We start from the raw sequence: 26,691 nt of genomic DNA on the forward strand, positions 1-26,691 counted from the left end.
CTGTTGTTCTGGGGTCAGTCGTGACCCAGACTCTGGCCGAATTTGAAAATTATGAAAAAAGAATTCAGGCCTTGGAAAAGGATTTATTAGCCGAAAAAGCTAAATGCCAAAGTATCTGGGAAAGCATGCTGGCGCAGACAAAGAGCCTGACCGCGGCACTGACTGCCCGGATGAAAGAAAGGCTTGTAACGCCTGCAGACACCACCTCTTCGGTCTCCGTGTCTGAATTTGAATGGAGTGATTCGCGGGAATCGGGGAGAAAGGCAGAGAATGCCCCGAGGGGCTCTTCGGGGGAGAGGAGTTCCCCGAAACCAGGCACAAAAGACTCTGCCAGAGACTCAGAGAATTCCTCTGCACATGCCTCTGCGCGGCAGAAAGCCTCAAAGCCACGCAGAAAGCGCAGGTCCCGACCGGACTCTCCCGTAGCTAGCGGAGAAGAGAGCTCCGGTGAGGAGGGCGCCGCGGTGCACAAGCACGTGTTGCCTGTGATCAGGATTGAGTCCGTGAAGGGCAGGAAAGGCGCTGCAGGGACCTCCGTGATCAAAAAACAGTTCACAGACGCACAGCTCAGTGACTTACAAGTCAAATATGCGAGAGATCCTGGGGACTCAGTCGCTGACTATGTGTATCGAGTGTCCCGAGCCGGTGGGGACCGGGTCCTTCTAGACTCGCAGGAAGCTGCTGGAGACTGGGGGGACGATGTGTTCCTGACACGGGAACCCGAGGGGACACACAGCCTCACCGCTCGGATAGCCTACTGGGCAAGCAGTGTCCGTCCAGCCTACCGGGGGGAGCCGACGGAACTAAAGGTCACCAGCTCCTCTGAGCTCATCACTGCTCTCCGCAGACTTGCCTGTGTCCAGGCTATCTATGATAAGGGACATTATGATTGCCCGTTTTATGCCCCTGTGGACCCGGAGAGACTGCACCCTATTATGAAGGGTTTGCCAGCAACTCTGCAAATCCAACTAATGAAGAATGTTGAGAAAATTGAACGTGTGCTTGGAGAAAATGCAGAGAACGATGGTGCTAAAGAGCACGTAATGACTTGGGCTGAACTGTTAACTGACTTGAATGCCCACGGGCTGCAGTTTGGGTTTGGGTCTCCTGAAGGAAAAGGGGCTGGGGAGAGACAGTCTCGTGCTTCTCCCCCAGAAAATCCCAGGACTCTGCGCAGGCAGGTCCGGCCAGTGCAGGACTGCCCCCCCAGGGGGACCGGTCCTTCAGGCTTCTCCCCGAGGGGAAGGGGCAGAGACCAACAGAGTGACTGGAGACCCAGAGGAAAGAACAGTTGGTATCTACAAGCCCTGACTTTAGGGGTACCAAAAACTGTTTTAAGGCAGCTGGCAGACTGGCAGCTGAAGGATCTAGTGCGGTGCCTTCAGAAATCGGCTGCAAAACCCAGAGGCAGCCGAGAGAAACTCAGGGCCAGCGACAGCGGCACGCCCAGAAGCGGCAGCGCCCCCGCTGGGAACTGCAGCTCGTCCCCAGACAGAAAGGTTAACCCTTTCTCGTCTCCCATACGGGAGGCAAAACACTGAATTAGTGTAACGGTGGCTCGGCAGCTTTTAATGGTCAGCAGTCACGGGGAGAGCTACAGAAGCCCCCAGAATAAAGACCTGCTGCCTAGGTGAGCCACGTGGTCACTGACCACCTGCCCCAGTACAAAAGGCTACCCTCTATAGGGGTGGTGCCAATGACACTGGGTAAACCCAGAGGCTTATATGCCTGGGAAGCCCTAGATGCAAATGGAAAAGGCCACCGGATCAGTGCACGGTGGATCGTCCCCAACTATTAATTGTCAAGCCTGGCCTTTATAGGCCGAGGCAGGTTTTGTCTCCTTACAGGTTAAGGTCGAGGCAGAGGACCAGTTCCTGACCACCTGACCAGCACCTGGGAAAGGGAGAACCAGCTACACAAGGGATGGAGTCATATCACCGGGGTGGCCAGTGGATGATGGCATCCGGACCCACGGACTGTGACCTCCAGCCATGGACTCAGAGCATCTAAGGCTCTGCCATGAACTTGGTTGCTCTACCAGGAACAGAGCAATCTTCAAATTGACTGTGTAGCTTTATTTAATACTGTTTGGGCTATTGTTAAGCCTTGTTAAGTATTGTTAAATATTGTTGGGGCGATTAATATATTACCTATTGTTAATGTTGGAAAAGGCTAAGCCATATATATATATTAATAGGTTCCTAAATTGAAGGGGGATCACCTCTCACTCAAGTTCTAGACAAAGATGCTCATTACCACCGGGGTGGGATGTCCTGGAGTCCTGTACCCCTAAATTCCTCTCCTGCCCGGACTTCGGGGGGGAAGGGGAAAAGCCGCCTGGTTTCCCCCCCCCTCGCCTGCCCTGCAGCCGAGAAGGGGGCGGGGACTGCCCCGTGAGTTCCCGCGCTGGAGCCGGGCTGGGATTGGCCGTGCGCTTTCGCGCCTAAAGTGTGGTAACTCTGCCCTTTGTCTAGCGAAGGGTATAAATATTGGGGGTCTTCCCGCCTTTGGGGTTCCCGCTTTGGATTTTACCTGTGCCTGGACGAGTTCGCTCACTCTCCTGTGCCTGGACTGCAGAGAGATCAAAGGATTCGCGTTACTGTTAGGCACACACCTTTGTCTGCCTAACGACCCTTAACGACCCTTAACGACTCCTGTAGCCGCTGGAGGAGGAAGACAGACCGCACGAGCCAGCCTGAGTGAGTTATTTGGCTTAGCTTAATTTAGTAAGAAAACCGCTATTAATTAATAGCTAAAGCCTTTTCCAAAAACTGACTTCCAAATATATATAGTCAGATTATTAATGGTATCCTCGTAGAATTCTCATGCAACTTAACCTGTTTATCAAACGAAATTAATCTTTGTATATATAGTTGTGGGGGCGGGTTTTGTAAAAATAAAAAATATCTATTTTTGATAAATTTTCGACTCGGCCACGAATTATTTCTGCCCTCCGCAACATAGGGAGGAGATTTAGACTGGATAAAGAGATTCTTCGGAGCGAGAGTGCTGAGACCCTGGAACAGGTTACCCAGGGAATTGTGGAGGTGCTCAGGTTGGGCAGGGCCTTGAACAACCTGGTGTAGTGGAAGGTGTCTCTGCCCATGGCGGGGATGATGGAACGAGATGATCTCTACCCTAAGCCATTCTGTAATTCTATGATTTCTGCAGGGATATCAGTCATCAGTGCCACTGCTGGACCCAGTCCTTGGACCTCACAGTGCCGAGCCACATGCCGGTGGTGCCGGTTCCAGCATCCAAGCCACACCTACTGCTCGCCGGCGATGCCAGTTCTGACCGCAGCAGCAGAGACAAGCCTTGCCCCAGAACCTGTCCTGACAACGCCCATGAGAGTGCTGGCGGTGCCGGTGTCAGGGTGAGGTTAGTCTTGTGGCCAGCTCCTTGCTGGTGCGGCGCCCAGCCGCATGTGCCAGCAATGCGGTGCCCGGTATCAGTTGCCGGTGGCGGCGGGGCGGGCCCAGGGCGGGCCCGGCCGGGCGGGGGCGGCCCGCGGGTGATGTCAGGCTGATGCTGTCGGTGCGGCGCGCGGTGCATTGTGGGCGAATCCCGCCGCGGCTTCCAAGCGGGAGGATGCGCCGGGGGCCGGCCCGACCCACAACCGCAGCCGCAACGCGCCGGGCCGGTGGCACCGAGCCCGAGGAGACGCACTGAGGGGCTCGGGGTATGCGCTGCCCACGCCGGCCGCAGCGGGAGGCGCCGGCGGCGGCGGAGCCAGGTGAGCCGGGCCGGGCTGTAGCGGCAGTTGCGGTCATCGCTGGGAAAATGAGCGTCCCGCTGCCGGCCCCGGGGAAATGTGGAGCCGCAGGCCGGGCTGGGCCAGGCCCCTCCGCTCCGGGGCTGCGCGCGGGGCACTGTGGGAGCTGTAGTTCTGCCTCCGGCCCGGTGCCGGCGGCGGGAGGGAAAAGTTCCCTGGCTGAGGACTCAGTTTCCCAGCATGCCGCGGGGTCGGGCGGGCCCGAAGCGGAGTGACGGGCGGGCTCTACCAATGATCAGGCGGGCCGGGGTGGGGCGAACCATCTGCCGAGAGGGGCGGGGGGTGGGGGGGAGCGGTGTGCCGGCAGCTGCAGTGCAGGGGTGGACGCGGCCACCTCCTCGGTGGGGGGGTGGCGGGGCGGCCTGAGGTGAGGGGCAGGGCGGAGGAGGGGGGGACAGCGGCGGTTACCTCTTACCAAACCTCACCGTGTCCTGACCGGGAGGGTGCTGGGACCTCGGGGCGAGGCCCGGGGCGGGGGGGAGTTGTCCACCGGGGGAAGGGCGGGCGGTGGCCTCGCAGGTGCGAGGGGGATCCCAAGCCGGGTGTGGGTCTGCGAGCAGGCTGAAGCGGTGGTGCTGCGATCGCTCTGCGCCTGGAAGGGCTCCGCTGAGGGAAGCGGTCTGTGCCGGGTGGTGGTGCCGGGCTGCTCTGCGGTCCTCCCGGTGCCGAGTTGGGAGCGGAGGTGCGAAGGCAGCGGGTGGCCGTGTGGCGGGAGGCCGGGCCGGGCCTGCAGGCAGGGTGTTGGTTTGTGTCAGCGAGGCCAGGCTGCGCCCGCGGCACGGGGTGAGAATCCATCTAGTGTCACTCACACAGTGCTGCTCGGCGCCCGCTCAGCCCTGTGCCAGAAAGCCAGCCTGCTTCCTGGGGGCTGTAGGGCAGCAGGTGCTCTTGTTTTGGGCATCATTCATTGGCACTTGGGCTTGAGGCAGGAAGCTGTGAGCTTCTCCTCGTTAGCGGCTGGGGAGTTGGGGGGTTTACTCCTGTGTGTGTTGCTGTGTCTTCTGCAGCTTTTTAGCTTGAAGATCCTGCCTTTGTGCCTTTATTACTCGTGGTGTCACAAATGTGTGCTGGTGCATGTGGCTGCAGACATGATGCTTTCACTGCACACCAGGAGGAGAGGTATCTGCTCACCTGGGTCTGACCCACTGAGAACTTTCAAGATCAACACTGTGACCTTGAAGTCTGTCTTGTATTAGCAAAACGCCAGTGTGCTATGGAAGGCACTAGAGGGACACTGCCACTCTGTCAGTGTTGCTGAACTACTTGCATGCTGGGTTCAAGACCTACTGTTCGGTTCTGTGGGACTGGGGATCTCAAATCAAGTGGAAAATGTCTGGAGGGCTGCCCAGTAGAAAAGGACCTGGGGGTGCTGCTTAGTACCAAACTGAACTTGAGCCAGCAGTGTGCCCAGGTGGCTACAATGATCACCAGCATCCTGGCCTGGATCAAGACTAGTATGTCCAGCAGGAGTAGGGAAGTGATCCTGCCACTGTGCTCAGCACTGCAGAGGCCCCACCTGGAATACTGGGTTCAGTATTGAGCCACTCACTACAGGAAAGATACTGAGGTGCTGGAGCATATCCAGAGAAAGGCACCAAAGCTGGTGAAGGGTCTGGAGATCAGGTCTGATGAGCAGCCAAAGTAACTGGGATTGCTTAGTCTGGAATAGAGGAGGCTGAGGGGAGACCTCATTGTTCTCTGCAACTTGCTGAAAGCAGATTGGAGTGAACTGGGGTCGATCTCACCTCCTTAGTATCCAGTGATAGAACAAGAGGAGATGGCCCTGCACTTGTTCCAGGTACTCTGAAAAATTTCTTTGCTGCAGGAGTGGTCAGGCATTGGAACAGGACGTCCAGGGAGGTGGTGGAGTCACTGCCCCTAGAGGCATTCAAGAAATGTGCCAACGTGGTACTTGGGGATGTGGTTTAATGGTCACGGTGGTGTTAGGTTGCAGGTTAACTTGGCGATCCTAAAAGTATTTTCCAACCAAAACAGTTCTGTGACTCTATGAGAACATGTTTCTGAGCAGCTGAAGCCAACTGTGCATTAAAATCTTTCTTCTTTATTTTTGGATTGGAAGCAGCAAAGTTCTCAGTGAGTTGCCACAGAAATTTTTCAGGCCTGTGAACTTTTTCCTTGCCTGAAATTTCATCTCGTGTTGTGTGTGAGAGGGGTGTGCTGGTGTTCCCTCAGCACTCGTGCTTACAGGTGCTGCGACTGAAGGGCAATGTGCATCGGGACTGTCTCGCCACACGCCGGTGTGTCAGCTGCTTTTGGGACCGCCTGTCGGTATAAGAGGGGAATTAGTGTATAAGGCGGTGGAGCACTTGGGTACAATGACTCTTTGTTCACCAGTATGGTTAGGTGGTCATAGTCCACTTTATTTCTGTGATACGGTGACTTATATGCATTCTAGCAAGAGGCTGCTCCACCAAGATTGGTTACAATCAGAGGGTACAGGGTTACTTGTAAGGCATCAATAGGTCAGCATACCATAGCAATCTGAGGGTCAGCCTCTGGGGCTGGCCAAGCTCTGCCCAGCTGCAGCTGCACTCCACCCCCTGCAGCTGCATGTGGGGGGAAGCTACCCTGTGCCTGCTATCTAACTCCCAGGATGGACTCAAGGACATTCCCAGCACAGTTGCTCATGTTTATAATTTCTGTGTCCTCAGCTAGCAAGAATTTCTCCAACAGAGGGGCAGGTTAGGAATTCTGTGTTCACACTTTGGCTTTTTTGCCTTTGTGTGCCAGTAAGCAGCCAGCTCATTGCAAGCATTCTCCTGCTGCCGTGTGTGGGATTAGAAGCTCTTGAGATGCAGCACTTACAAATGGGCTGTGTGTGGTGTCCACTGCTGTTATTTCTGTATTCTGTGTGCTCTTGTGTGCTTTGTGATGGTCTTATTCCTTCAGAAATGCACCACGTCCTCTGACTGGCAAAGAAAACCACTGCAATTATAATTCCCTTGTAGAACAGTTTTACAAGGATCAGTCTTTGGGATACCTGACTGACTCTTTTGTCTTGGAATAATCGCAGAAGGAAAGTCAAATCCACATGGGTGCTCTTGGGCCTCTGTAACAGAGTGTTTGTTCTTCACCAGGTCCCAGAGTTGGTGCTAATGAAGAGGTGCATATGGCCCATGTGCGGGTTTCCTTCCCTCTCCATCCCACCCTCAGTGTTTGCTGCTGAAGGCAGGCATATCTCTCTGCACTGCAAAAGGCAGCACAGAGCTGTTCTCCAGTGGAAGCAGCTGGCACTTGTTTTCCAAAGCAGGAATGGTCAGACAGGTGCAGGAAGAGCCAAATTCCTCTTCTTTTATTTTTAACACTAAGATCCCTTCACACTGTGCCTTGTCCTCTCCTGCAGAGAGATTGCCACATGACTTTATAGTAGGTAGCCTGTCCCTGTCACATGGGTCTTTCTGTGGGCTCCTCTCTTTTCTTGTGTCCTGTTAATTCCCTGCCTTGGTCTTATTTGTCTGCCTAGCAAGGAACAGGGTCCAGGTAGCCTCTTCAAGAATGGCTTCTCCTCTTGCGAAGGTCCTAGATTAGATTAATTTGCCAGAGCTCCATAACAGCCTTTGAGTAACATCAGTGTGCTTTGAATACACAGCAGAAGACAGAAGGCAAGACTTTACAGGAGACCATGTCTCGATAAAGTCCTCAGAGGCTTTCTAAATGCTCTTCTCATTGTTTAGGATTCATTGGCTTTGTTGGTATCCTCTCTTTTGAATGTCATAAGGCATAGGCCAATATTTGCTGGAGTGATTGTGGAAGCATTGGCTGAAAAGGGTGTTTAAGTGCTGCTGGTTTATTGGCTAAGATACAGAATGGGTTCCACTGATGCTTCCTTCCCCCTTTGTCAATCAAAAATAACCAGGAAGTGGGTATTCCTCTGACACATCCAGAAATCCCCTTACGTGTCCTTGTGGGACACTGTCCAGTGCAGACAAATGTGGAGGCTGCTTTGGGAGAGAGGGGTAAGGAAGGTCAACCATGAGCTCTCTTTCTGGAGGGCAGAGGAAGAATGGGGGAATCATTTGGGTGTTTTTGAAGTGTTAGAAAGCAGAGCTGGGAGGTGAGGGAGATGATGTGGGTTTTACCCTGTGTGTCTGAACCCAAATTGAGACTCTCTTGCCTGTAAGAGTATTACCAGCTACAAACTGGGCATTGGCAACCATCTGTGTCGTGCAGGACCAACTCTTTGTCTTCTCCACAGCAGTGCCCACAAAGAATCATGGTATCATAGACTTGTTTATGTCAAAAAAGACCTCCAAGATTATTGAGTTCAAATGTTGAACTAACACCACTGTGGCCCTTGAACCATGTTCCCAAGTGCCATATCCACATATTTTCTGAACACCTCCAGGGATGGAGACTCGACCACCTCCCTGGGCAGCCTGTTCCAGTGCCTGACCACTTTTGCTGTAAATAAGTTTTTCCAGATGTCCAACCTAAACCTCCCCTGGCACAGTCTCAGGCCATTTCCTCTCATTCCATCACCTGATACCAGGGAGAGGAGACCAATCCCACCTCACTCCAACTTCTTTTCAGGGGGTTATAGGGAGCTATGAGGCCTTCTCTGTTCCAGGCTAAACAATCTCAAGTCCCTCAGCCACTCCTTACTGGACCTGTTCTCCAGACCCTTCACCAGCTATTGTCCTCCTCTGGATATGCTCTAGCACCTCAAGGGCTTTCTTGTGGTGAGGAGCCCCCAACCAAACCCATTATTAAAGGTGTGGCCTCACCAGTGCTGAGCACAGCGGCACAATCACTTTCCTACTCCTGCTGGCCACACCATTCCCGATCCAGGCCAGGATGCTGGTGGCCTAGACCACCTGGGCACACTGCTGGCTCATGTTCAGCTGGCTGTCAGCCAGCACCCCCAGGTCCTTTTCTGCCAGGCAGCCTTCCAGCCACTCTGCCGCAAGCCTGGAGCATTGCATGAGGTTGTTGTGACCCAAGTGCAGGACCTGGCACTTCATTGCAGCCTGTCCAGGTGTCTCTGCAGAGTCTTCCTACCCTCCAGCAGATCAGTATTCCCACCCAGCTTCATGTCATCTGCAAATTTTATGAGGGTGCACTCAATCCCCTCACACAGATCATTGATAAAGGTGTTAAAGAGAGCTGCCCCCGGTTCTGAGCCCTGTGGAACACCACTGGTGACATACAGCCTGTTGAGACCCACAGCAGTTGTCCCAGAAAACGGGAAATGAACTCGGGATAGCAATGTGACCTGGGCCTCAGTGGATCAGGTGGCTTATCCAGGTGAACTCCTCCATTTTTGAAGGTCAGGAGACATCAGCATATTAGAGGACAAAAATTGCCACCCTGGGTTTTCTGTCAGAATCAACACCACCCATTGGTCTTTCACTGCTCTTCATCAGGTCTTCCTCACTACTCAGGAGCTGTTTATATGGGAAAGGGTCTTGTGTGTAAGTGCAAAAGGAAGAGGCTGATAGTGTGGTGGACTTGTAGATCTAATCAAGATATGCTTGAAAGCCCTTTTGGTGTCAAGCTGTGCCATCTTTGGTGAACAACATGAAAGGAACAAACTGCAGATCGTGGGCTGACAGCAGCCATGTAGGCACCATGGGATGCAGAGAATGCTTGTGGGTGCAGATTGCCTCTGCTCTGGAGAAATGGGGCAGCCTAGGCTTAAGAAAGAGCTGTAGTGGTAGCCGTGACAGCTGGAAGTGGATTCCTCACTGCCCCTGTGACAGTAAATGTTAGGCTCACCGCCAGCCCCGGGGGCTGTGCGTGCAGAAAGCTTTGGTGGCTTACCAGTCAGCTATGAGACATTGCAGAAGGCACAAGAGGAATCACAGAAGGGACTTTCAGAGGTCACCTAATGCAACACCCCTGACAGAGCAGGTTTGCCTAGATCAGGTTGCACAGGAACTTGTCCAGGAGGGCTTTAAAAGTCTCCAGAGAAGGAGACTCCACAGCCTCTCTGGGCAGCTTGTCCAAGGACTCTGTTACTCACAATAAAGAAGTTTTCCTTTGTGTTGAAGTGACACCTCCTGTGTTCTGGGTTGTGCCTGCTGCAGCTTGTGCTGTCACTGGGCACCACTGAGAGGAGACATGCCACTATGGGACGTGGTTTAGCGACTGTGCTGGCCTTAGGTTGACAGTTGGTCTCACTTATCTCAGAGGTCTTTTCCAATCAAAGCACTTCTATGACCCCTTCCTGGAAGTGTTCAAGGCCAGGCTGGACAGGGCCTTGAGCAACCTGATCTAGTATGAAGTGTCCCTGCCCACAGCAGTGGGGCTGAAACTAGGCAGTCTTTAAGGTCAAATCCAACCCAAACCATTCTGTGATTCTCTGACTCCTGTGTTTGCCTCTTTTAGCTAGTTAATTTTGGGGAAACTTTAGTTTTAACCTGGAACATCATAATTTTTAAGGCCTTTGGTTTGATCTACCACCAGAAGGTTTTGGCTGGTCAGAGACGCCATTATTAGTGAGGTGGCCTTGTCTGTGTGCTTGAGTCTTCTTAAAACCACTTAGCCTTTCCTAATGTATCTATTGGAATGGGCTGCCCAGGGAGGTGGTGGAGGCACCATCCCTGGAGGTCTTCAAGAAAAGTCTGGGTGAAGCACTCAGTGCCATGGTCTGGTTGACTGGCTAGGGCTGGATGATCTTGGAGGTCTCTTCCAACCTGGTTGATTCTATGATTCTCTGATTCTCTTCCTGTCAGTTGATTTTCATAGTCAGTTTTCTGACCACTTCATATGGAAGTCAGACTTTTTGTTTTTCCAGTTCTTCTGCATAGCTTTTTAAGATAAACAGCCCAAAGTCCATGGCATCTTCTTTCTTCTCTCCGTTCTCTCTTTTTACTTCTTTTCTGTCTGTCATCTGGGAGACACATTGGTTGGACTCTGCTCAGGACTCGATGAACGTAGAGGTCTTTTCCAAACAAAACAGTTATGTCATTCTCTATGTGGAAAAGATGTAGTTTATATCAGTAGAAGTTTTCTTCCACCTCGTGTGAGAGAGTGATTGCCATTGGAATGGGCTGCCCAGGGAGGTGGTGGAGCCACTATCCCTGGAGGTGTTCAAGCCAAGCCTGGCTGGGGCACTTAGTGCCATGGTCTGATGATTGGACAGAGCTGGGTGCTAGGTTGGGCTGGGCAGTCTTGGAGGTCTCTTTGAACCTGGTTGATTCTATGATCTTCACCAGATAAATGATCTTAGAAGGACAGTGAAGGTGGTTGAAAGGTCTGGAAACAGGTCTTGTGAGTAGTTGCTGAGGCAACTCTGTGTAATCTGGAGAAAAGGAGGTTAAGGGGAGACCTCCTCTTTCCCTGAAATTCCTTTGCAGTGAGGTGGGGTCAGTTTCTTCTCCCCAGTAACAAGTGATAGGATGAGAGGAAATGGCCTCAAATTGCCCTGGGGGAGGTTTTATATTAGAGGTAAGAGGAAAACTTCATCCCTGAAAGGCTTTTCAAAGACTTGAACAGACTCCCCAGAGAGATGGTTCAATCCCCATCCCTGGAGGTTTTAAAAGACACAGAGATGTGATGATGGGGGATGTGGTTTAGCACCAGCCTCGATAGGATTAGCTAATAGTTGGAGTTGATGATCTTCAAGGTGTTTTCCAGCTAAACCACTTCTTTGGTGACACCATTTCTCTTTGGTGACACCATTTCTCCTTGGCAACTGACTCACAGTAGTGCAGAAAGAAGTGAAACAGACCCAGGTTGCATATACAGCAGTTCTCCTTTATCTTCTGAGGGTGTTCAGGCATAGAGAAACAAGTGCCAGGCACATTCTGTTGGTTGAGCTCCTCTTTTCGTTGTCGACGTTATCTTTAGATACTAAATACAAAGGAAACAGATTCCTTTGTCTAGAAATGTAGATCCTTCAAATAACAATGAAATGTTGAGATTCCAATCTCAAACCAGGTTCCACACCCCTGGGGACTTCTGCCTGAGAAAAAAGCTCCGGGAACTGTTGAGTATGGTTGAGAATGCGCTGGGATTTCCCAAGGGTAGAAGAGAAAGTGGGTCAGGCAGGAGGACATCAGCTTTGGGCAAGTCACCAGCTGTGTGCAGGCTAAAAAATGGTGAGAATGCAGATTAGAGAATGAAACAGTAGATTTACAGGGAGCAGAGGGAAGCTGAACGTGTTCCCCTGAGCATGCTCCAGCAAGGTGGGGAGAGTTCCTTACAAAAATAGGGAAAGATTATTCGAGGGGGGCTGGAGAGAGGGGAATGATTTAAGTGACTAACAGTTGGCACAATGAAATGTTTTTATCAGCTCTGGCAAATGCCTTCAGTGTAACTACAGATCTCTGCTCTGCTCAGCAGTGGGCTTGAAAACCCCATCAATTTTGGCCTATTTAGTCTGATCTGATGTGCCAGTGCAGCAAGTGGCAGTTCCCCACTGAAGCTGATTAGTGTTACATTTCAGAAAGCCCTTGGCAGCGTGAAGCCTGCATGGCAAACCTACAAATAACAACACTCTTCCCCCTGCAACATACCTCCTCTCCAGAACTGGAATAAAAATAGGAGTGACACCCAGCTGCCTGGTCCAGCTGGCACGCTGGAGGACGAGGATGCCATCCAAAGGGATCTGGACAGGCTGGAGAGTTGAGTCCACATCAACCTCCTCAAGTTCAACAAGTCCAAGTGCGGAGTCCTGCATCTGGGTCGGGGCAATCTGAAGCACCGATACAGTCTGTGTGAGGAGCAGCTTGAGAGCAGTTTGGAGGAGAAGGACTTGGGGGTGGAAAACTCCACATGAGCCAGCAATGTGCACTTGCTGCCCAGAAGGCAGCTGTGTGCTGGGCTGCATCTAAGGAAAGGTAACCAGCAGGATGAGGGAGGTGATTCTCTTCTACTCTGCTCTTGTGAGACCTTCTCTGGAGTATGTGTCCAGGAGCTTGGGCCCCCAACAGAAGAAGGACATGGAACTGTTGTAGTAGGTTCAGAGGAGGCCACAAAGATGATGAGAGCATTGGAGCACCTCCCCTTGGGGACAGGGTGTGAAAATTTGGGCTGTTCAGCCTGGAGAAGAGTGGAGACCTTATAGCAGCCTCAAGAAAGGGGAAGGGGGGACTTTTTACCAGACCTTGTGATAGGATGAGGACAAATGGCTGGAAGAGAGGAGATTTAGACTGGGTATTAGGAAGAAATTCTTTCCAGTGAGGGTGGTGGGACACTGGAACAGGTTGCCCAGGAAGGCTGTGGATGTACCCTCCCTGGAGATGTTCTGTGATGGTTTGGGTGTTCCCTGCCCCCCCCCAATTTGGAAATCACCCAGGCTAGACTCAGCCAGCTCTGGAAATGGAATGAAACTTTATATTTACAGCTTAGCACAACAGACAAGCAGATAGTTACAGGATATACAGTGATAGACAGACATAGACAAGGGAAAAGGTAACACAGACACACAGCAGCCCTCCCAGAAACCTGAGTCCCCAGGACAGGCTCCCAACTGTCCCTTCACCTTCCCCTTACCCCTCTCAACCTTACCCCAGTCCCAAGGAAGAGTGGGTGTTGGGCCAGGGGGTTAGGAAGCAAAGTGGATCAGTCAAAGAAACGGAGAGTGAGGTTAGGGAGATGCAGCTCAGAGCTTGCCAGCAGCAGAAGTGCCTTTATATTTTGATTCTTATTCTTACATCTCTCAGCAAGCCTATGAGTGCAGCAGACATCAGCCTTGTTTTCCTGCCACAGCCTGTGATCTGATTCTTCTCACCAAAACATTCTAGCTAGCTCCAAACCAGCACATGTTTAAAGCCAGTTTGGATGAGGCCTTGAGCGCCCTGGTCTAGTGGAAGGTATCCCTGTTCATGGCAGGGGTCTGGGACTAGATTGTGTTTAAGAGCCTTTTCAAGTCAAGCCATTCTATGGAAATATCAAATCTGTATTCCTGACCTCTAAGTGTTTTTTTGAGTTTATTTAGCTCTTAGAATCATACAGTGCTCAAGGTGTGGTCTCAGCAGTACAGCAGTAACCTTGATAGTTATGCTAACTGCATCTATCCTCACATGATCTGACTAAGAGGAGCTTTATTTTCTTTGGAATGGAGGCTTACAATTATTTCAGCCTTTGGGCCTTCTAATAAATTAATGTCTTCTATATCAAGACCATTGAGCAACAGCTTGCCATGTGGCTGATTTCATTAGTCAAGGTAGAATTCTGTTCTCCAACAAGAACTGACCACAGCCGTGAAAAGCAAATTGAAGTAGCAGTGTTTGAGAGAAGATGAAGAGGCTCTCCTGAAAACCACTCTGCAGGGAGGAGAGAGAGGACCTGGACCAACCTGGACTGGTGGAAGGTGTCCCTGCCCATGGCAGGGGGGCTGGAACTGATGATCTTCAAGATCCCTTCCAGTCTAAACCATTTTATGATTCCGTGACTTGCCTAAGAGTGACACTTAGCATTACTTGAAGGATCATTTAACCTGGTCCAGGGTGATGAGAGCATACCTCTGTGTGATGCTTCTGGTGGTACCTCTGCTTAGTTCTTGCTTTTTGTCAGATCTGTTTGTCCTGGCTACCAGCAGGCTACAGAAGTTTTGCAAGTAGTGATCTAGATTGACTTTGTACTTAAGCTGCAGTTCAGTGTGTATGGAAAGTAAACTGATAGTTCAGCATGGATTTACCAAGGGAAATTTGTACTTCACCAAGCTGATAGCCTCTTGTGATGGCCTAAAGTAGGTGGCTAGATGAGAGGGCAGTGGATGTGGTCTACCTTGACTTCAAGGCTTTTGTCACTGTCTCCCATGACAGCCTTACAGCCAAGTTTAAAAAGTGTGGACTGGATGATTGGGTGGTGAGATGGATTGGGGACTGGTTGAAGGATGGAGCTCAGAGAGTCAGTGAGACAGAGTCTAGTTGGAGGCCTGTGGCTAGTGGTATTCCCCAGGGGTCAGTACTGAGTCCAGCACCATTCAATATGTTCATCAGTGACCTGGGTGAAGGGACAGGCTGTACCCTCAGCAGGTTTGCTGATGATACCCAACTGGGAGGAGTGGCTGACACCCTGTCAGGCTGCACTGCCGTCCAGCATGACCTGGGCAGGCTGGAGAGCTGGGCAGGGAGAAACAATGAAATTCAACAAGGGCAAGTGTAGAGTCCTGCATGTGGGGAAGAACAGCCCCATGGAGCAGGACAGGGTGGGGGCTGGCCTGCTGGAGAGTAGCTCTGGGTAAAAGAACCTGAGAATCCTGGTGGACAACAGAATGAGCATGGATCAGAGATTTACCCTCGTGGCCAAGAAGGCCAATGCCATGCTGGGGTGCACCAAGAAGAGTGTGGCCAGCAGGTGGAGAGAGGTTCTTCTTCCCCTCTTCTCTGCCCTGTTGCGGCCACATCTGGAATACTGTGTCAAGTGCTGGGCTCCCCAGTTGCAAGGAGGACAGGGATGTGCTGGAGAGGGTACAGAAAAGGGCTACAAAGATGCTGAGGTCATTGGAACATCTCTTCTATGGGGAGAGACAGAGAATTGGATCTTTTTAGTCTGGAAAAGAGAAGACTGAGAGGCGATCTCATCAATGCTTAGAAATACTGAAAGGGAGGGTGTCAGGATGGGTCCAGTCTGTTTCAGTGGTGCTGGTGACAGGGAGTAACAGGCACAAACTTGAACACAGGAATTTCCAGCTAAACATGAGGAGAATCTTTAAGGGTGGCACAGCACTGGAACAGGTGGCCCAGAGCAGCGATGGAGTCTCCATCTCAGGAGACATTCCACACCCACCTGTAAATGTTCTTGTATGGCCTTCTTTAAGTGATCCTGCTCTGGCAGGGGTGTTGAACTTGATCTTCAGAGGTTCCTTCCAACCCCAGCTGTTGTGTGCTAATGTTTGCATGTTACATTGGTAGAGTTTAAGCTGGTTGTTATATTAAAGGGATTTCCTGGTATTACATTTAGTTTTCTGCTTGGATCAAAAACTGGAGCAAGTCTGTCAGGGGGGTTGGTTAGAAGACTTCCAAACTCCTCTTCCCCAGGCTTTTAGCTTCTTTCTTAGGTTTTGGGTTTTTTTTTTTTTTTTTTTTTTTTTTTTTTTTTTTTTTTTTTTGTTTGGTTTGGTTTGGTTTGTTTTGGTTTGTTTTGGTTTGGTTTTTTTTTTTGATAGTTGGGGAGGATTAGGATCACAAACTGCCAGTAGTGAAGATGTCCTTATCTGGTGTGTGCTTGAGAGCAAATGGTTTGGAATTGTGTCAGGGGAGCTTTAGGTTGTATATGAGAAAAAGCTTCTTTGCTGCAGGAGCAGTCAGGCATTAGAACAGGCTGCCCAGGGAGCTGCTGCAGTCACCATCCCTGGAGGTGTTCAAGAAACCTGTGGTCATGGCACTTTGGGCCATGGTTTCATGGCTGTGGTGCTCTTAGGCTGATGGTTGTACTTGATCTCTTGGAGGTCTTTTCCAGCCTCAGTAGTTCTGTGCTTCTGTGATTCGTTGTGAGAGTGAACTGAGCTGATTCTCCCTGCAGATAGGTTATTTTGGCACAGACATCTCTGGGGCATCTAGAGTGCTCTGTCACAACTGTGAATCCAGTCTCTGGCAGTATGAAATCATCTCTTTGGGGGGGTTTGTTTGCTTTGGCTAGGTTAGGTGGTCTGCTGATGCTTCTAAGTCACTGCACAGGCAACAAGGTAGCCATAACAATGCTACCAAGGTGCATCTGTTAGCATATTTAATGTATTTATGTATCTTCTGTTTCATTGCAGCCTCAAGTTAGCAGAAAATCCAGACCAACCCATCCTCAGTGCAGACTTTATTTGCAATTTTGGTTGGTTGTTTTTTTTTGTAGTCATAGCTACATCACTCCTTAAGGCTCATAAACCTTTCAGAGGTGAAAAACAGTTCCCAGGATCTTGCAGCCTCACCTTTAGATGTTTTGGGTTGCCTTTTCAGAAGCAAAATGCTGTGAGTAGCAAATGCAGAATGTCTAAGGCTCATGCCCTTGCATGCCTGGGAGAGGAATATGTCACAGAGGAGACTTGAAGCTGCATCTGCTAGGAGCTGAGCCTGCTCTCTCAGCAGGGTTTGCTACAGCAGAGGCAGGCAATGAAGGCAGATCTGTGTCTTCAAGGAACAATTTGAGCTCCTGCTGTCAGACCCTACCATAGCAGTGTATGACTTGGGTTTAATTGCTGTTTCAAATCCAGCAGGAGCTGTAAGGCATTCCAGGACTCAGGCTCTTAGTCCAGTGCACTGTAGGTTTTTGGGTTTCACTGGTGGTGGTGTTTTGGTTTGGGTTTCAATCAGCTTGTGTCCTGTACTGTCATGTGCATTTCTATCCCAATACCAGAATGCTAGTGCATGGAACAGGTTGTTTATACAAAGCTGTTGGGGGATATGTGTTTATTTTGGTGTGAGGGATTGAATTTTTGGTATTATGTGTTGGAAGCAGATGTTTGTATAACAGGGAAGGATGCTGAGTCTGTGCAGTTAGTGCTGCTGTTCACTGAGTCCCTGTTCTGCTGCTTAATGACACTTGGAAACTCCTCTGCTTTTCTTTCTTCTGAGTACTCTCATTGCTATTTCATACCTTGGCCTCTTATTCCCCACCCAATCTGTTTCATTTTGGCTTAATGCCAGTGAAGTTGCTGTTTGGAAGAGCTTCAATGTGATTTATAATCAAAGAATCACAGAATTGGTTCAGTTGGAAAAGGCCTCTAAGATCATCTAGTCCAACCCTAAGGCCACCTTGGCCATTAACCCATGTCCTGAAGCACCTTCAAATTGATGTACCTTGACATCCTACAGTGTGTGTTTTAAAGCTGAAGGTGAAGTGTGTCTGTCAAAGTTCAGATTCATGGTCACCCTTTGAGTGGGAGCTGAGGAGAGGTATAAACCTTCCATCTCTCCTCTAGTTCCCCTTAACACCACTTAACATCTAACGTGCAGCAATTATGCTTTCTGCTGTGTGAGGCTAGTCATAGAATCACAGAATTGGTTTGGTTGGGAAAGACCTCAAAGATCATAGAGTCCAACCCTAAGGCCACCATGGCCATTAAACTGTGTCCCCAAGTGCCCTATCCACATGCTTCTTGAACAGCTCCAGGGATGGTGACTCCACCATCTCCCTGGGCAGCCTGTTCTAGTGCCTGAGCACTCGCAGCAAAGACATTTTTCCTCATATCCAAACACAATTGGCACAATTTCAGGCCATTTCCTCTCGTTCTATCACCTGATACTAGGCAGAAGAGACCAACCCCCCACTTCAAGACAGTATTGCCTTACCTCCTCCTCACTAGCCACCTTCCACCACCTCACTCTTGTAGCTACATTAGCAAATCCAGCTCGAACAGGGACCGGGCTTTGATGCTAGAGAAAAAATAGTGACACTGTTTTATTGCTTTAGATGGAATGATAATGAAGTTTAAGCTAAAAGCATCATTTAAATGCAGTTCTGTTTTCTGTACAGAGGTAACTTCATCCTGCTTCAGTTCTGTCTGGAGCTGTAATTAAGTTGGCTTTTGGTTTGGCTGCGTCACTGGCACTACCTGCACATACCCATAAACCTGGTACTGTAATTCCAGATTACCCAATTTCTGTTGCTCTTGATAGTGCCCAGGAGGTTTTCTTTGTCTCACCAACCTGATCTCCTTTTATGATCAGATTCCTGCCTGGTGAATGTGGGGCAGGCTGTGGATGGAGTCTACCTGGACTGCAGCAAAGCCTTTGACACTGTCTGCCACAAGAAGCTCCTGGCCAAGCTGGCAGCTCATGGCTTGGACAGATTCAGTCTGTGCTGGGTCAAGAACTGGCTGGATGGCAGAGCCCAGAGAGTGGTGCTGAATGGTGCCACATCCAGTTGGCAGCTGTCACTAGTGGTGTGCCCCAGGGGTCAATGCTGAGCCCAGTCCTGTTCAGCATCTTTATTGATGATCTGGAGCAGGGGATTGAGTCCATCATCAGTAAGTTTGCAGATGACGCCAAGCTAGGAGCAGGTGTGGAGCTGTTGGAAGGTAGCAGAGCCCTGCAGAGGGACCTGGCCAGGCTGGATGGATGGGCAGAGGCCAGTGGGATGAGACTGAACAAGGCCAAGTGCAGGGTTCTGCACTTTGGCCACAACAACCCCAAGCAGCACTACAGGCTGGGGACAGAGTGGCTGGAAAGCAGCCAGGCAGAAAGAGACCTGGGGGTACTGATAGACAGTAGGCTGCAGAGGAGGCAGCAGTGTGCCCAGGTGGCCAAGAGAGCCAATGGCATCCTGGCCTGCATCAGGAGCAGTGTGGGCAGCAGGACAAGGGAGGTTATTCTTCCCCTGTACTCAGCACTGGTCAGGCCACACCTTGAGTGCTGTGTCCAGTTCTGGGCTCCTCAATTCAAGAGAGATGTTGAGGTGCTGGAAGGTGTCCAGAGAAGGGCAACAAGGCTGAGGAGGGGCTTGGAACACAAAGCCTATGAGGAGAGGCTGAGGGAGCTGGGGGTGTGCAGCCTGCAGAAGAGGAGGCTCAAGGCAGAGCTCATTGCTGTCTACAGCTACCTGAAGGGAGGTTGTAGCCAGGTGGGGTTGGGCTCTTCTGCCAGGCAAGCAGCAACAGAACAAGGGGACACAGCCTCAAGTAGTGCCAGGGCAGGTCTAGGCTGGATGTTAGGAGGAAGTTGTTGTCAGAGAGAGTGATTGGCATTGGAATGGGCTGCCCAGGGAGGTGATGGAGTCTCTGTGCCTGGAGGTGTTGAAGCCAAGCCTGGCTGAGGCACTTAGTGCCATGGTCTGGTTGACTGGCTAAGGCTGGGTGCTAGGTTGGACTGGATGAGCTTGGAGGTCTCTTCCAACCTGCTTGATTCTATGTCCAGAGAAAAATGCTTAAAAATCAGTGAAAAAAAGCTATTATCTCCAGAGCTGATGAGCTGAATGCCTGTATCCCATCATGAATGCTGTTACTGATTCTGCTCAGTGGCAACGTGAGTGAAGCAAAGCAAGTATTAGAATGTAAAATAGGTAAAATAGCTTTTTTTTGACACCATCTACTTTGGTGTCAAAGCCAGTGAAGATGCATGGGACAGCTTTAAATAGCAAACCCTCTGCCTCTGTAAGCCTGTGTTATGGAATCTGTACGCCATGCATTGTGGAATAGCAGAATTGTGTTGGTTGGAAAAGACCTTTTGGGTAACTGAGTCTGTTCCTGGTGCCTATTCCAGTCTTTGAGAGCCCTTTCAGTGGAGAAAGGGAGAGTCTTCTAATAACCAACCTAAACCTTCCCTGGTGGAAATTGAGGCCATTTCCTCTCATTCTATCACCTGATATTAGGCAGAAGAGATCAACTCCCACCTCACTGCAACCTCCTTTCAGGGAGCTGTAGAGAGCAGTGAGGTCTCCTCTCAGCCTCCACTTCTCCAGGCTGACCAACCCCAGTTGCCTCAGACGTTCTTCACAAGTTCTATTCTCCAGACTCTTCACCAGTTTTGTTACCTTTCCCCAGCACCTCAGTGTCTTTCTTGTAATGAGTAGCCCAAAACTCAACATTCCAGACCACAGATGTGTCCTGACAAGTGCTGAGGCAGGGGTCAGATGTGGCCTGATTAGTGCTGAGTATGAGGGACAAGGACAATCACTTTCCTGGTCCTATGGGTCACACTATTCCTGATCCAGGCAAGGAAGCTGTTTGCCTTCTTGGCCACATGGGCACAGGCTGGCTCATCTTCAGCCAGCTGTTGGTGACTGATAGGATAAGTGCACTGGTGCACCAGGGAAAGCAATTCTGCCTTGCCTAGCTTTGGGTGCTCATGAGTTTGAACTCTGTCCCCTAAAATTATTCCTTGGGATGACTTTCCACCACCAGGCACTAGACTGAAACGTTATGATAGGCCAGCATCACTGATACACACATCATGTCCTGTACTTTTTCAGCTCATAGACTCAGAGAATCAGAGAATGGTTTGGATTGGAAGGGACCTCCCAGGGTCATGTAGTCCAACCCCCTCTGCAGTCAGCAGGGGCATCCTCAACTCGATCAGCTTCCCCAGAGCACTCTTCAGCCTCACCTTGAGTATCTTCAGGGAGGGGGCCTCAACCACCTTCCCTGGGCAACCTCTCCCAGTGTTCCACCATCCTCATGGTAAAGAACTTGCTCCTAACATCCAATCTAAAGCTGCTCTTCTCTAGTTTGAAGCCTTTGCCTGTCGTCCTATCATTGCAGGCCTTTGTAAACAGTCTCCATCCTTCTGGCAGGCCCCCTACTGGTACTGGAAGTCATTATTAGATCTCCCTGGAGCCTTCTCCAGGCTGAACAGCCCCAGCTCCCTCAGCCTGTCTTTGTAGCAGAAGTGCTCCAACCCCTGATTGCTTTTGTGGCCCTGCTCTGGACCCACTCCATCAGGTCCATGATAGATGTTTTTCTTCAATGGGAAAAACTGTTCATGGCTAACTTACTCTGGAAAATCTGACACTTCCTTCTATCTGCCCTTGTTGGCACTTCCATGTCACAGATCTCCAGTTGCCTTTCTGTCCCCTGCAATCCAGAGCCTTGGTTGGGCTGTACTTGTCTTCATGAATTCATACCAATAGAGCTTCAAGACTAGAGGAGGTAACTGCATCTGTACCTGCTTGTTATTGTTGGGGGTTTATATTTCTGTGATGTTGAGATCCCTTCCAACTTGTGATTCTGTGTGACGTTGCCTTAAATAACAGAAGAGACCCCAGCCTTAAAAGAGACTGATGCAGAGCTTCTCTCTCCTGTGAAGGCTGCAGTGATGTGCAGGATGGCTGAGTGCATATCAGGCCCAAGGAAATGATGGTAGCTCTGTACTCAGCACTGGTGAGGCCACACCTTGAGACTGGGTTCAGTTTTGGGCCCTCCAAGAAAATCATTGAGTTGCTGCAGCATGTCCAGAGAAGGGCAGCAAAGCTGGTGAAAGGTCTGGAGAAGAGATCTGCTGAGAAGTGGCTGAGAGAGCCTGGATTGTTTGGCCTGGAGAAAAGGAGGCTAAGGGGAGACTTTGCTTTCTGCAACTGCCTGAAAGGAGCTTGGAGCAAAGTCAGTGTTGGTCTTCTCTCCCTAAGAACAAGTGATAGGAGGAAATAAAATGACCTTAAGTTGCACCAGAGGAGGTTTAGGTTGGGTGAAGCTTCTTCGCTGAAAGAGTTCACAAATGCTGAGCTATCACCCCAGGGAGGCAGTGAATGCCCATCCCTGGAGGTGTTGAAAAGCCACGTACATGTGGTGCTGAGGAGCATGGTTTAGCCTCCAGACTTGGTAGAGTGAGAGAGTTGGGCTCAGTGATCTCAAAAGGATTCTGTTGTTCTATCACTGTGTATAGAGACCAAGGGCAGCTTGGGGATGGTCAGTTCAGATGTTTCAGTGAGCAAACCGAGCCTGGGAATGGCATTAGAGTTGCTCATTAGCAAAAAGCAGCACATAGGTTGTGCTGCCAAACAGAGCACAGACCTGCTCATTGGAGAGCTGTCCAGTTTCTTATTTCCAAAGCTGGTGACTGAAGGGCTGCTACCCCATACAGCTGTGGGGCTCTTTCTCTCAGAATTTGGAGCCTTTTGCAGCATGTTTCTTCTGAGTGTCTTTAGAATTCAATTCTTTCTTTCACTTTGATTGTATTTCAGCAGAGGTTGGACTGCATGAACGTAGCAACCTTCTTACCATGTTAGTCTGCTTCTTATGTAGTTATCTTCTGTATCTAGAGTGAAAAGATCTTTTGTGAAGATCTTTTGAGAAAATCTCTTTGAGATCTTTTGTTCATGTTTTGTTTGATCAGCCTCTGTCTTGAACTTAGGATGTTCTTTTGTCTGCTGCTTCCTCGTGCATTCTGCATGCTGGGCTCTTCCTGTCCTTCTTTCTCAGTCATTTTATTGCTAGCAAATGAGCTATTTTCTCAACTTGAGTTCATTATCATAGAATCAACCAGGTTGGAAGAGACCTCCAAGATCATCCAGGCCAACCTAGCACCCAGCCCTAGCCAATCAACCAGACCATGGCACTAAGTGCCTCAGCCAGGCTTGGCTTCAACACCTCCAGGGACGGTGCCTCCACCACCTCCCTGGGCAGCCCATTCCAATGCCAATCACTCTCTCTGCCAACAACTTTCTCCTAACATACAGCCTAGACCTGCCCTGGCACAGCTTGAGACTCTGTCCCCTTCTTCTGTTGCTGCTTGCCTGGCAGAAGAGATCAACCCCACCTGGCTACAGCCTTCTTTCAGGTAGTTGTAGACAGCAATGAGCTCCGCCCTGAGCCTCGTCTTCTGCAGGCTGCACCTCCCCAGCTCCCTCAGCCTCCCCTCACAGGGTTTGTGTTCCAGGCCCCTCACCAGTTTTGTTGCCCTTCTCTGGACACCTTCCAGCACCTCAATGTCTGTCTTGAATTGAGGGGCCCAGAACTGAACACAGCACTCAAGGGGTGGCCTGAGCAGTGCCGAGTACATGATTCCCTGGTGACTTTTTGCCCTTTCTGGGGAGGCTCAAGGAGTGGGATGGTTGAGTGACCAGCTCCAGTGTCTTTAGGGACTTTTTTAGTTTCTAATTTGATATTTTTGTTGTTAATCTTCAGTCTGCAGTCGGAATGCTGCAGTAACACCCATTTTTAGGAAGGAAAATATTAGGAGGGAAGGACAATACAACTGCCACAAAAGCTTAATAAAAGGCTATGCTTAATGAAAGATCTGGCCTACTTCTAAAGCCAGAAGAGTATCTTAGAGTAAGGGATGAAATACTTTAGGAAGATCTTTTATTAGTCCTGTTTCAATTAATTTTCTTCCAAGGAAGTGAAGTTAATGTGTATCCAAAAGCCATTTTGCCAGAAGAATTATAACACAAAAGCCTCAAGCCAAAATTAATTTCAGCATAGGCTTTCTGGAGCTCCCTATAAAAGCAAGAAAAAGGGGCATGAGGTTCAATGCAGGCACTGTAGGAAGGAGATATTTCTCTGTATTTTAATTTGGTCATTTTCAGCACTCTGTATGCTGTGAGGACGACTAATTTGTCCACAGCTGAAGCCCTTTCTAACCATCCCCATCTTCTTTGCTTGGCTGTTCATCACAGTGATAGTGTCTGTAATCCTGGCTCTCTAGAGCCCCTTCCACCCCCTTTGAGATGCTTTTAGGCTTATCAGATGCAATACCTGGCAAACCTTTCTGATTTGGGTTGGATGTCAGCCAACAAAACCAATAAAAAACGTGCCTGTACAGCAGCAAAACCTTTTTGCCTGCTTACAGTCCCAGCCCTTGCAGCATTTGGTCATTCTCTTTCACTTGGTGGCTGTCAGGCTCAAGAGCACTGGACTCCTGCATGGTGTAGCTGGTAATCATCCTTACCCTTTTAGTTTATGCTGCTGACTTGAAACATGGTCTGCCAAGTCAATGCATGGAGTGAGCTCAGGTGTTTGCAAGGTAAATCTGCCTCCTCTCCCAACAGGCTGGTTCTGATTTAGTCCTAAACAGACCTGTGGAATCATAACATGCTCCTCTGCCATGAGCTGTGCTAATTTTGCCATTCCTTCCCCCACCTTTTTTTTCTTCTCCTCCTCAGATAAATGGCTCGTTTAAATTGGGAGCTACTGAAGTATTCCCTGGCTGGCAAATGCAGTGCCTAGCAGCGGTCATCAAGGACGAACCAAACATGAGTGGAGGAGGGGAACAGGTTGACATTCTTCCGGCCAATTATGTGGTCAAAGATCGCTGGAAAGTGGTGAGTATCTCTGGCCTGTGCCTCTTTCAGTGCTCCAAACAGCTCTCCTCCTCCTGTAATAGGCTACAAGCTTGTCTAGTTACTCCTGCCTTCCACCAAGCGCTGCGGAGTGGTGCGGTTTGATGCAATCATAGATGGCTTGGATTGGAAGGGACCTTAGAGGTCATCTAGTTCCAACCCCTCTGCCATGGGCAGGGACACCTCCCACTAGACCACGTTAGTCAAGGCTGTGTTCAGCCTGGCCTTGAACGCCTCCACAGAGGGGGCATCCACATCTTCTCCTGGCAACCTGTTTCAGAGTCTCACTACCCTCACTTGAAAGAATTTCATCCTAATCTCCAATCTAATTCTCCCCTCTTCCAGCTTCAGTCCATTGCCCTTCTTCCTATCACTACAAGTCCTTGTCAGAGCCCCTGTCCAGCTTTCTTGCAGGTGTGTTAGTAAGACAGTGAGAGAAGATGGTCAATGTTGCTCAAAAGTATTTTAGACTGTGGGGTATTTTGGGGAGACTAATCATGCCAAAGATTTTGAAGTAGGATTGAACTGTTGCAGCAGGCTGAGTCATCTTTTAGTAAGAAATTGAGATTTGCAGTTACCGTGGCAAATACTACTACAGACATGCCTGTAAATAATTTACATTGCAGCAAACTAATTTACAAGCAATCCAGCTGGCAGCCAGTCACCAGCAGTGCTCCCCAGGGCTCAGGGCTGGGCCTGTTAGACATCTTCATCAGTGCGTTAGATAAGAGGATTGAGTGCACCCTTGGTAAGTCTGCAGGTGATATGAAGTTAAATGAGGGTGTTGATCTGCTCAAGGGTAGCAAAGGTCTGCAGAGAGATCTGGACAGACATGTTGTACGAAGTGCCAGGTCCTGCACTTGGGTCACAACAACCCCATGCAGTGCTCCAGGCTTGGGGCAGAATGGCTGGAAAGCTGCCTGGCAGAAAAGGACCTGGATGGAGGTGCTGGTCAACAGCTGGTCAAACGTGGTCCAGCAGTGTGCCCAGGTAGCCAAGAAGACCACCAGCATCCTGACCTGGATCAGGAATGGCATGGCCTACAGAGGAGGGAAGTGATCATGCCCCTGTGCTCAGCACTGGTGAGGCCACAGCTTGAATATTGGGTTCAGTTTTGGTCGTTGCAGTATAGAAAGACACTGAGGTGCTGGAGCACGTCCAGACAAGGGCAGTGAAGCTGGTGAGGGTTTTGGAAAGCATGTCTTATGCAGAGAGGCTGAGGAAGCTGGAGTTCTTTAGCCTGAAGAAGAGGAGGCTGAGAAGAGACCATATTGCTCTCTACAGCTACCTAAAAGGAGGTTGCAGTGAGGTTGGTGCTGGCCTCTCTGAAGTAACTAATGACAGAAGAAGAAGAAATGGGCTCAGGCTGCACCACGGGAAGTTTAGACTGGATAGTAGGCAGAATTTCCTGGCTGAAGGAGTGATCAGAGATTGGAACAGGCTGCCCAGGGGAATGGAGTCACCATCCCCAGAGGTGTTCAGAGAATGAGTAGATGTGGTCTAGTGGCCGTGGAGGTGTTGGCTATGAGGCTGGACTCGATAACCTTAGAGGTCTCATCCAACCAAAACAATTCTGTGATTCCTTGAAGTGAAGACTCTGGGGTTGAGAGGGAATTAACCCTCAGGTAAAGAAACTAGAGTATAACACATAAACTGATTGTGTACCTTTTGTACTTAAAATGCTGTTTGTGTGCTTGCTTTCTGGCCTTAAAAGCTGTGGCTTTTAAAAGCTGGGAACTAAATGAAATCCAATGTATGCATTGTGAAACTCATCCCTCACAAACCTCAGGGGAGGTTCTTTGGGAACACCAAAGGACTGAGGTGAGGCAAACGCACGCCAAAGTGGCTGGAATGGTTAGAGATTTACTGATTTCACCTTTGTGCAGATCAGTTTGGTCATACAGGAGAACTTCAAGCAGGGGAGGTGATTACCAAGTATGTGCCAGAGAGAGAGAAGAGTGAAATGAGACAAGACCAAGGGGTAAGAGGAGAAAAGTATCACCACTACAAGTTCCAGCACTGTCCCTTGTGGTTGGTGTCTTCTTGGTGATGGGTGGTGCTGCCTTTTATTCCTAGATTCCCCTTCACTGCCCAAGTATGGGTGGTTGGTAGAGGTGATCCCATAGCAGGGTGGATCACACACTGCTCATGTGATGATGCAGATATGTTGGGACCCCAGCTTAGCTGAGTCGTTCCTGGGGAGCCCGGGCGTGGCATTGTGGTCACAAAATAGCAAGAGCCCCAAATATTCAGGTGACTGCAGCTTCATCTTTGTTCAGGCAGAATCAGTTGTGAAGTTGGCA

The 26,691-nt window shown here is 50.0% G+C and overlaps 1 protein-coding gene across 3 annotated transcripts in view; it reads left to right on the forward strand.

Moving 5' to 3' along the window:
- The first annotated feature begins 3,541 nt into the window (after positions 1 to 3,541).
- TTBK1 (tau tubulin kinase 1) overlaps positions 3,542 to 26,691 on the forward strand; it is a 139,862-nt gene continuing 116,712 nt past the window's right edge. The window contains exons 1-2 of one of the 3 annotated variants that reach the window (XM_064164649.1): positions 3,542 to 3,736; positions 24,212 to 24,370. In XM_064164649.1, coding sequence (XP_064020719.1) covers positions 24,263 to 24,370 — 108 coding nt within the window. In that variant the 5' untranslated portion in view covers positions 3,542 to 3,736; positions 24,212 to 24,262. Of the gene's footprint in view, positions 3,737 to 4,098; positions 4,143 to 4,271; positions 4,458 to 24,211; positions 24,371 to 26,691 lie in introns of those variants that run through there. The other 2 variants (XM_064164646.1, XM_064164647.1) reach the window with 2 other exon arrangements.

This window comes from Pogoniulus pusillus, chromosome 25 (assembly GCF_015220805.1).
Source record: "Pogoniulus pusillus isolate bPogPus1 chromosome 25, bPogPus1.pri, whole genome shotgun sequence".
In the NCBI taxonomy this organism is placed as follows: domain Eukaryota; kingdom Metazoa; phylum Chordata; class Aves; order Piciformes; family Lybiidae; genus Pogoniulus; species Pogoniulus pusillus.